This window comes from Benincasa hispida, chromosome 12 (genome assembly GCF_027475165.1).
Source record: "Benincasa hispida cultivar pf3 chromosome 12, pf3_genome.v1.1, whole genome shotgun sequence".
Classification (NCBI taxonomy): Eukaryota; Viridiplantae; Streptophyta; class Magnoliopsida; order Cucurbitales; family Cucurbitaceae; genus Benincasa; species Benincasa hispida.
In genome coordinates this window covers 57,186,726-57,198,134 of record NC_143489.1, presented here as the reverse complement: position 1 = coordinate 57,198,134, position 11,409 = coordinate 57,186,726, and the positions used below count along the sequence as shown (strand labels likewise).

General features: G+C 32.9%; 1 protein-coding gene across 1 annotated transcript; it reads left to right on the top strand.

The window, feature by feature from the left end:
* The first annotated feature begins 1,881 nt into the window (after positions 1-1,881).
* LOC120067354 (ethylene-response factor C3-like) lies at positions 1,882-3,318 on the top strand. The gene has a single exon (XM_039018926.2). The coding sequence runs from the start codon at positions 2,212-2,214 to the stop codon at positions 2,908-2,910; it is 699 nt and encodes a 232-aa protein (XP_038874854.1). The 5' UTR covers positions 1,882-2,211; the 3' UTR covers positions 2,911-3,318.
* The last annotated feature ends 8,091 nt before the right edge of the window (positions 3,319-11,409 follow it).

Below are 11,409 nucleotides of genomic sequence, written 5' to 3'. Positions count from 1 at the left end.
ACTAGAATCGGACCAAATTGATTTATGTTCGGTTTAGCTTTGATATATACCTCCAAGAAACTAAGTATAGCACGCAATAAAGAAAAGACTTGTAGACTCATGATATCTTAATTCTTCCTACATTTTAAAAAAGTTTCTAGCTCACTCGAGTACTAGAGTAGATGTAGCAAAGTACCATATTGTGTGCCCTATTTTGCAAGTACCATTATGTAATTTCTTCATTGAGCTCGTGTAGATCCATCCTTGCTGGATCATGAGGGTCCATCGACATCGCATTCGTACATAAAATTTTTTATTTAAAAAATAAAAAGAAAATAGAAAATAGAAATGGAAGATTAAGACATAAACCTAAAAGAAACAATAATGTGATGGAGAGGGGAGGAGAGGGGATTCTAGAAAGTTTGGAATGTGTGTTTCAGTTGAGGATCACATGTTCCCTATCAACTGTCACTAAATAAAAACTTTCCCATCCATACAAACTTGTCTACATGAACTGAACACTAGAGGCCACGTCATCCCAGACCCTTCACACGTGTACAACGAATCTATGAAGAAAAAATTGGTCATCCAGCTGACGTCATCCTTTTCCTTTCTTCCACTTTGACTTGGCCACCAATCCTTAATTTTCTTTTCAAACCTCTCAATTGACCCACGTTTTCCAATTAACCTTCTAGGCTTAGTGCCTTGGTGTATCTCCAAGAAAAAACCCATTTTCAAACTTAATTATCTTATACTCTTCTAATCAACAAATATTATTTAATATATTGTGAAAAAGATGATTTGTCCCATATTTCATCTCCAAATATCTGTCTTAATTTCATTTTTAGCCTAACTTTTTGTGATGTTTATTGTAGTGTTTTTGTTCTTTTTAAAAATACCCGTTTGGACCTAGTTAACATCTTATTCTTTGATAGATAAGATATTAATTATCAACTTAAAAGATAAAATTTAATACATATCTAGTTTAATAAATATTGACTTTCAACATCATGTAATTTATTTTGTTATAAAGCACAAACACAGATATGACTACAGGATACAGATACGAGACACGATAATTCGTCAATTTTAAAAAAATTAAGATACAAATACGTTTAAAGATGCATCATTTTTTATATATTTTTTTAATATACATATTTCTAAAATACGATGATATTGATACGTTGAAGATACATTTTTTTTCTTTAAAAAACTCTAGGATATAGATAACTTTAGCATACAAGTTAATTACAATAGCATAAAATAGAATACAAACACTGAAATATAATAAAAAAAATCTCAGATGTTGAATTACAATAGTTAATAAAATGCAATAGAAAAGTGACTCATATTGCAAAGAAGAAAAAGAACATTAGAGAGAGAAGTATGAAAATAAACGAAGAACTTCTTCATTGAATTATTTAAGATATCAAAATGGTTTATATTTTGGTAGACTTTGTGGGGACTCAAATGTGAAGATGGAGATTAGATGATTCTAGTCTAGAGTTTGGTTCATTATTTTTTTCTTTTAGTTTTGGACTCGAGTAGTGAGCTTTTTAAATAAGTTGTCTAGTTTTATATTGGAAAAAATTAGATGAGTTGCTTGTCTTTTTTTTTAAAAAAAAATTATGCGTAGAAATAGATACATCAAATCGCATGTCGTATCTGGAAGTATCGGTATCCGATACATGTCTGATATGAATTCTTTGCCTCACATAAAGTATTTGTGTTTCATAATTATTTTGATAATCATATCACTAATTTTATGCTTATTTTCTCATTGTTACTTTTGTAATTGTGATAATCCTTTAAATAATATTCGAATTCTTAACTAAATTTCAAAAACTAAATAAATTTTTATAATTTTCCAAACTTAGCGTATACTTTCGAAACATGGTTAAATAATGGATAAGAATCAAAGAATTTTCTTCCATAATTTCCGAAAACAAAAATATGGGGATTAAAAGTTTAGATGATTCTCCAAAATTTAAATCCTCTTGAAACTATTATTGACATCAACTAAAAGAAAATTTCAGATGATTAAAAGAAAAGCTCGTTCTTTTTAGTTTCTTTTTTCTTTTTGTTTCTAATTACTCTGCTATTTGGTATTTATTTATAGCCAATGAAGCCATCTCCTCTGTCCAAGAAAACAGAGGCTACTAAAAAAACAGAGTAGTAGCGTTCTCCTTTCATGAACCACAATTCCCCTTCTTCATTTCTTCTAAAATTTCAATGAATTCTTCTTTCTTTCACTCCCAAAACTCCAATCTCTCGCCAGAATCCTCCTTTAGCTCCTTCGAATCTCTCCGATGGGAAGGTTTTCAAATCAACGATAACTCTCTGCCCTTCAACGAGAATGATTCCGGCGAAATGCTCCTTCACAGCTTAATCTCCGAGGCTGCCGTGTACCCACCGGGGAATTGCCACCAGGAGACTCCGATCAAAGATGAGGAGGTCGATTCACTCGAAGAAGAAGAACCCCACAAGAGAAAGTCTTACAGAGGAGTCCGTCGGCGACCGTGGGGAAAATTCGCGGCAGAGATACGGGACTCGACCCGAAATGGGGTTCGAGTTTGGCTCGGGACATTCGACAGCGCCGAGGCGGCCGCTTTGGCCTATGATCAAGCCGCTTTCTCAATGAGAGGTTCCGCCGCCGTTCTCAATTTTCCGGTTGAAAGAGTTCAGGAATCGCTCAAGGAGATGGAAATGATCAACTCCGCCGCATGCGACGGCGACGGCGACGGAGACGGCGGATCTCCGGTGGTGGCTCTGAAGAGAAAACACTCGATGAGGAAGAAATTCACGAGAAGAACAAACAAAGAGAGAGATGAAAATGGGAAGATTGAGAATAATGTCGTTGTTTTGGAAGATCTTGGCTCTGATTATTTGGAAGAACTTCTAAAGTCGTCGGAAAATCTCCGGCCGTGGTGAAATCTCTCTGACAATCTTAAAGTCCAATCATTTTTGTGTTAGGCCGAACAAATTATTTGAGAAGCTACAACAATCTTATACAAAATAGACTATATGTTAAAAAGAAACAACTACATTGTGACAGTCATACACAAGATATTATTACCTTGTTTATAGCTTTGCAACTTAGATGTTCATGTGATATAACCCTAGATTATTGCCATTAGTTAATATGGCTTCCAAGATTTTGTATCATTTTTTCCTTGCCTTTTTTAAGCAAGAGAAAAATAACAAAAATTTTGGATTTTTTTTCTTTTTTTTCTGGTTGTATTAATGTATAAATTATATTTTTGTTCGTCTATCTAGTATATAATACCTTTGTTTTTTTAATTAATTTTTATATAAAAAAACTCATCGGTGTAAGATTAATATATTTTTCTTATTTGATTCATTAATATTATTATAATTGTTATCCAATGAAAAAGAGAGAGAGAGAGTAAAGGATGTAGTAGATTTTAAAATTATCACAAAAGTGAGAAGTTGTTGGCTTAATTCTTTATTGTGAACTTGCTTCGTTTCATCCAATAATTAAAACATAGAGTATGTATTATATTATTGTTATTCATGACTACTTTGAACAAATATATCTTTAAGGTTAGAATATAAAAAATGGGATTGAATTTTGTATTTTGTGTAAAAAAATATTTCTTTTAAAAATTTCAAAAAATACTCTAGAATTTGAAAAAAAAAAAAAAAAATTCAAAAAGACCATTGCAAAAATGGGATTGAAAACCATTATTTTGTTTTTTTTTTTTTTTCTGAAAAATGCCATTAAACTTAAAAGAAAATTTAAAAAATATATATTCTTGCGGTTAATATATGGACATAAATAATTAATAGATCATTGCAAAAATCTATCTAAAACGTTTAAATGTTGCATTAGTATCCTTATCTTAAAAAATAGAAAGTTAAAATGACTCTTGTCATTTATCTACACTCTATCACTTCCATCTATGACCTAGCCCTTTTTTTTTTCTCTATCTTTTATCTCCTATAACTCTTCGTCTTGTCAACCATTTGACATTTGTTTATCTCATAAAAGAATAAATTTAAAAAAACTGTCTCTTTCAATTAAGGTTGTATGTTAGTAATTGAGTGTGTGTTATAATAACCAAATACATTTCTTTTTTTTTTTATTTGGTTATTTAACGTTTCAGTAAGTTTTAAGGGGAGATTTTGACTTTACAATTTTATGAGAGTTTGTGATATTTTATACGTTTAACTTGAAGTTTTGGTTTATATTTTGTTATGAGAAAATTAGTGTAAGACTTCGACAAATGGAGAGAAATTAGAGTATTCTATGTGGAAAAAAAGAGAGAGGATTTCTAAATAATTTATTTTAAAATTGGTTATTTTGGATCTAAAAAAAATTCAAACAAAATGATCACTATAATAACGACATGATATTTTTTAAACTAGTGTTAATAGTTTGTGTTTATATACAAACAATAAAAATATTTTTGGAATTTTTTTGAAAGTTCAAGGTATTTTTGAAACAAAACATTATCCATCCAAAATCAATGGTAAAGGGTATCTTGATTTTTCTTTTTAAATAATTCAAAGGTATTAAATTTTGATCGAAAAGTACAAAGTTTAAGGACATTTTGTATAATACAACATATTTATTGAGGGTTGCTTCAAGCAAGACCCAAAGCGCATGGGTGGGCCCAACACCCAAGGATAACTAGAAGGCCATATGAGGAAACACATGTTCCAAAATAAAAAAAAAAAAAATTGAAGTCTAGGGGTTCAGACCGATTAGCCGAACTGGAGAAAATATACTAATCATAAAATAACTAAGTCGAACTCGACCCTAGCATCCTATAATCTCGAGAGTTGCATCCATTATGACGTCATTGGCATTACACCTATGTACACGTGAGTGTTAGAGAAAGCATTATAAATAACCTCATTCAACAACCTCGAATGGGAAAAGAAGAAGTAAGTAATCTTCAAAAGAGAGCCCTAATCTTGTTTTTCGTGCAAAACTGAACTATACACTACCTATACTAACTTAGACATTGAAGTATGATAGGCTCGACACCACACAAGTACAAATAATTCACACAGATTAGCTTGGAGAATGAGGTAAGATCAGAGGAGTGGGTCAACAAACAAACCCATGAATTGCCCACAATGACAATAAGCGGGTATGAGTTTTCTACACCAATAATATTATTATTTTGGCTTATAATTATTTATTAAAAAGATATTTATCTCTAAATAGGGTATGAATTATCTTAAAGAAACAATGTGTGTGTATATAGATATATATTGAATGAAATTACACAAAACATTATACATAGTTTAACAATTTGATCTCTCGATTTTATCAAAGTATATTCTGGTAAACTTCCATTATTGCAATTAAATTCTAAGCATATATAATTGTGAGAGGTTTAATCATAACAACTTCGTTAATGACTCTAAACCTTTGTGTGTAGGATTGCTATAACTATTATTACAAAAATTTACATGTTTTTATCCTTGGAAATATTATTATTTTTAAAAAAGTGGCATGCAGTTCAATTTCTCATGTGAAACTTGGAAGTGGACCGTCAAAGTTCAGACGGGTCAAATAGTCAAACTCAAGGAAATGGTCAAATTCCACCAAATCATTAAACATATACATTTACTATTCAACCAGCCAAATTAGGTTTATCCTATTTGGCAAAGAATATGCCCTCTCTTGATAATAAAAGCTTTTTTTTTTTTTTTTATTGTTCCCACTAACTTTTTTTTAATCTTTTTATTGATCACAAACCATCCTGACACGACTGAAAAGTACCTAAAATGTACTTTTATTTACCTTATATTTATATAGGATTTCATACGATTTTATTAGATTTGATGTTGTTTGTTAGTAATTTTCAGGATACGAGAAAAAAGACAAGAATTAAAGTTAAAATGAACCAAAACGGTCAATGGACCAGCATAATTGAGACAAATCGAGACCAAATGTATCAAATAGGAAAGAAAAGAGGAGAAAAACAAAGGTGTGCCTAAAAACAGGCAGCTCGACACTATGTCGACACTTTTTCTAGAAGCAAAACACGGAGAGGAGTTGCGCAGCACTTAGGGCAGCGTCGTGGCACTAAAGCAGAAGAAGGGAATGGGCACGACAGCAAGACGACGTTGCGACACTGTCCTACAGTATTGCGACATCAGTCAGTTTAGATTAGGAAAAAATTGCAACTTTTGAACAATTTTGTCCATTTAACCTAGGGTTTTTGGCCAGCCACCACATCGAATTTTTGAGTTTTTGAGGCCTAGATAGAGGGTTTAGAGTAGAGTATGGAGTCTCCTTGATGCCGAAGATATTGAAGATCGTTTAAGGGTCAAATCCATACCAGAGACGTGATTAGAAGCTGGATAACTTCTTATTTCCTTTTTGTATTCTTGAATTTGTTTTTGTATTTGCGCATTCTTTATATAGTTTTATCTACAGAAGTCATATTACACCAAATTTCTCATAGTTTTAGGAGTAAATGAATTCTTAGGTTTAATTGTTGAACAATTTGCTTCCTGAATATTAATTTTTATTTACGCTTTCTAGATGACCATTCTTAATGTTTTTGAATGTTCGATCAACGTTTGAACACACGAGAGTAGTTAGATAATGGTAGAGATTGTTAATGAAGAGTCTTAATGCTTGCTTAATTATCTAGTTTCAAGAGATTAATAATTAGTGATTAAGTGAAAGAAAAAATTGATCTTGAGAGGGACAATCCTGATAAAAAAAAAAAAACTTCTAGAACTAGGTGTTGTGTTAATTACTTCAAGAATTAAAGCAACTGTGTTTAATAATGTCTTTGATAAAATCTATTCTCTAGATTGATAATCTTTATATTTGATCACTTTTATTGCTTTATCAGATTAGTTTAATTTGTTTCTATCAAAGCCAGTCCCCAAAATAAATTTAAAAAACTCTTTAAATAGTTAAAAGAATATCAATTCAATTTTCTGAAGACGGTACTTGGCCAAGGTGGTTTTAAACTATATTATTACTCGACGTGTGTGCTTACGCCATATCAATGACACTACCAAATTTTACTTCATATATGAAGTATTTTTCCCATTTTTTTCTTTTTAATTATTATTGAATTCTAACAATTTTACAAGGGCGAGAATCAAACCTTTATTTTTATGGAATACTTCTATTTATTAAAATATTGTTGGGCTTGCCAATAATCTGATGGGCTTTCCTATTTCTCATCGAGTCCTAAACAATGAAGAAAACTAGTCCTGAAAGCTAAGTAAAACCACTGGCTTTGATTTCTGTATGCTAAAAGCACAATCGTGTGGAGCTCAAATCTTGCCTTACACGTTGAGGGTTGAGATTAATTGATCCACTTACCTCAACCAAAAGCTTTCTGAATGACTAACCTGATTTTTTCTGTTTGCAGGTCAGTGTGAACTCAAGAGAGAAAAGAAAGATGAGAGGGGAAATACTATCCGATTTCTGATGAAATCTTGAAGAAGATGATGAAGATTTAGCAATGCATGAAGAGTAAAGAGAGGAAGAAGAAGATGGACACCAGTTTTAACATGGTTCAACAACAAAATGGCCTACATCTATGGAGGAGTTGTAATGTTATTCAATCTTGCAGAGATCTTGAAGAATACAACAGATAAGTAGCTAGGAGTTTTTCTTTTTCAGTACTTTGATGATTTTAGCTAGATTTGTATTTATAGGACTTTACAAAAAAAGTTGTAATAGAGAATGTAAAGTTTATTTCATACATGTTTTCTTAACAAATCTCCACCTTCAAATGAACCTTTACAAGATCCAACTCCTCTTTGCTAACCTATCTTCTTCACCCTTTGTCTTTTAGCTCAAACTCCAAGATGTCCATACATTTTTTAAGCTTGAGCTGGGTCACGGCTTTGGTCAGCATGTCAGAGGCATTGTCTGAGGTGTGTGTCTTCAACATCTCTATCCTCTTTCCTTCAATCTATTCACGTATAAGAGGATACTTGACATCTATATGTTTTGTTCAATTATGATACTGTGGATGCTTAGATAAATGTATGGTACTTTGATTATCACAATAAATCTTTATTGTGTTCTGTTTAATACCGAAATCAAGTAGTAATCCCTTAAGCCATAGCCCTTCCTTAACAGCTTCTGATAGGGTAATAAATTCTGCCTTAGTTGTAGAAAGGGCTACCATTGACTGTAATGTAGCCTTCCAACTAAGAACATAGCTTCCATATAGGAAGACATAACCTGATAGATACCTCCTTCTGTCTAGGTACCCTGCGTAGTCTGAGTCAACATAGCCAATTAGCTCAGGTTTAGTATCAAAAGTATGTTGATATAGAAGTTTGGCACTCATAGTGCCCTTTAGGTACCTCATAATCTATTTTGTAGCCTCCCAATGCTTCTTTCCAGGGTTAGCCACATACCTACGGACCAAACTAGTAGAAATCATAAGATATATAAAACTTCCTACAGCTTGGGAGTAGGGAACTATAGACATTTGTTTTAGGTGCTCAATATCTGTTTTTTTGGGTGAATTCTCTTATAAAAGTTTGAAATGATGTGCTATTGGTGTGCAAACTGTTTTAGCCTCTGTCATATGATACTTCTTGATTAATTTCTCACAATATTGTGTCTGGTCTATGCATAACTTATTTGTTGTTCTGTCTTTTTTAATGTCAATGTAAAGAATTCTGTTTGCACTTCCCATATCTTTCATTTCAAATTCTGATTTCAATAAATCTTTGACTTGTTTCAAATCTTTCATGGTAGTTCCTAATAGCAGCATATCATGTACATATAGGAGTTGATATACAGGATTTTCATAGGTCTTAGTGTTTATATAAACACAGCTGTCGTAGGAACTTTTAATAAACCCATTCTTCTGTATGAACTCATTGAATCTTCTGTTCCAACACCTAAGAGATTGCTTAAATCCATAGATAGACTTCTTAAATAGGTAATAATGATCTTCTTTTCCACTGACTATATAGCCTTTAGGTTGATACATGTAAATGGTTTCATCTAAAAACCCATGTAAGAAGGTTGTTTTAACATCAAGTTGTTCTAGCTCTAAGTCTTGTTGTGTCACTACAGATAGAAGTAGTCTAATTGAAGTTTGTTTGACTATAGGGGAAAATATCTCATTGTAGTCAACTCCTTGTCTTTGAGTGAACCCTTCTGCAACCAACCTAGCCTTATACCTAGGTTCTTGAACATTAGGGATACACTCTTTAAACTTGTACACCCACTTGGATGCAATAGGTTTGCTCCCTTTAGGTAAAGGTACTAGGTCCCATGTATCATTTCTCATTAGGGACTCAATCTCATCATTCATAGCTTATATTCACTTCTTTGCTTTTACACAACTTACTATCTCTCCAAAAGTAGAGGGTTCTGAATCATTATCCAGTTTTGAGGTATCTAGAGCTAAGTTGATGTAGTCATCATATCTTGAAGGTGGTATTATAGTTCTCATTTGCCTATCTCTAGCTAGGATATAATCCCTTAGATCTGGTCCTTCTTCCTTAGTGTCAGGAACTGCTTATTCTTTTTCTTCTTCTTCATTATGAGGCAACTAATTACTGGAATTATTAGAATTTGTGCTTGAAGGATCTATAGTAGGCAATAGTGAGTGTTTCACCTCAATTGTTTCGGTCTTCTCTTGAGGTGTTGAATCAGTAGATCTATTTTTTTGCATAAACATTTCTGTCTCTCTGAAAATAACATCTCTGTTTGTTACACACTTCTTCTCAGTTGGATGCCACAGTCTAAACCCTTTCACTCCTTCAGTGAACCCCAAAAACATACATTTAACTGCTCGGGCAGTTAGCTTTCCCTTATTCTGATGCACAAAACTAATACATCCAAAGACCCTTAAATTAAGTTAGGTGGATGATTGGTCCACTTTTTCTTTGAAGTGAGCAAATCAAGAAAGGCATGAGGGCATCTGTTTAGTGTGTAGACTGTATAGAAAACTGCTTTAGCCTAAAATTTCTCTAGTAGGATATCATCTGATAGAAGACTTCTAACCCTTTCCATAATTGTTTTGTTCAGCCTCTTTGCCACCTCATTTTGTTGAGGTGTATGTCTCACAGTTCTGTGTCTAATTATCCCTTGCTTTTTACAAAAAATATTGAAATCTTCTGCATAAAATTCAAGTTCATTATTTGTTCTAAGGCATTTAATCTGACAATTAGTTTGTTTTCCAACCATAGCCTTCCACTCTTTGAATTTCTCAAACACCATATCTTTAGTTTTAAGAAAATATATCCAGCATTTTCTATAGAAGTCATCAACAAAAGTTAGGAAATACTTGACATCACTTAAGGATTGGAAAGGTGAGGGGCCCCATAGGTCTGAATGCACATACTCAAGGATAGCTTTGGTTGTGTGTTGAGCCTTAACAAAGCTCTACCTGGTTGCCTTCCCTATCACACAATGCTCATAGAAAGATGGGTTTTGATGAACCCCTTTTGGTAGGATCCCTTATTTGGCTAGAGCTTGGAGGCCTTTGGCACTGATATGTGAGAGTCTTTTATGCCAAAGGTCTCCTTCAGTAGGCTCCTTGGTAGTCACAACTAGAGCTGATTGCATCTTCTGAACTCCTTGAACTACATAGACATAATTTATTTTGACCCCTTTGAAAATTGGCTTACCATTCTTCAAAACTTCATAGTAGCCTCTTTTTCCTCTATATTCACAGTCAATTGAGTCAAACATGCCTAATAAGATTAGATTTCTCTTCAATTTAGGCACATGTCTGACATTTCTGAGTAGCTTAATTGTCTCATCTTCTAGTTTAAGTGAGACTGAACCAATTCCAACTATTGGACATGAGTGATTGTTATCCATGTATACTGAGCCTCCATCTAAATTCTTATAGGTACTGAATCAGTCCATGTGAGGGGTCATATGAAAAGAACATCCTGAATCAAGAACCCAATCTAGGTTCTTAGCTAGTTCTTCATTTTTTGCCATCTGATTTTAAGTGACTAGGGCATATGAGTAGAAGAACGAATCTTCCCCTACTGAGGCTTCTCTTGATTGAGTGGACTAACCTTTCTGTTGTTGTTGATGTTTATTTTTCTATTCATTCTTCCATTTTAAAGTTTCACAATCTTTTATTAGATGCCCAATATTTTTGCAATACTTGCATCTAATATTTGATTTTTCCTTGCTTTCTTTTGTGGAGGTTTGTTTGCCCTTTTCTTTGTTGTGGTGCTTAGACTTGCTTTTCACAAATAGCCCTTCAGCACTAGGCTTTTCATCTTTACTGGTTAGCAATTCCATTTCTTTAATCTTGAGTGCTAAAATGATTATATTAGTAGTGATAATTCCATACTTTAGAGTTGCCTTTACATCTTTGTATGTGTCTGGAAGTGAGTTTAGAAGCACAAAAGCTTCATTGTCTACCCCAATGTTTCCACCTTGAGTCTTGAATTGTGTTGTAATCTTTTTAAACTCATCAAGATTTT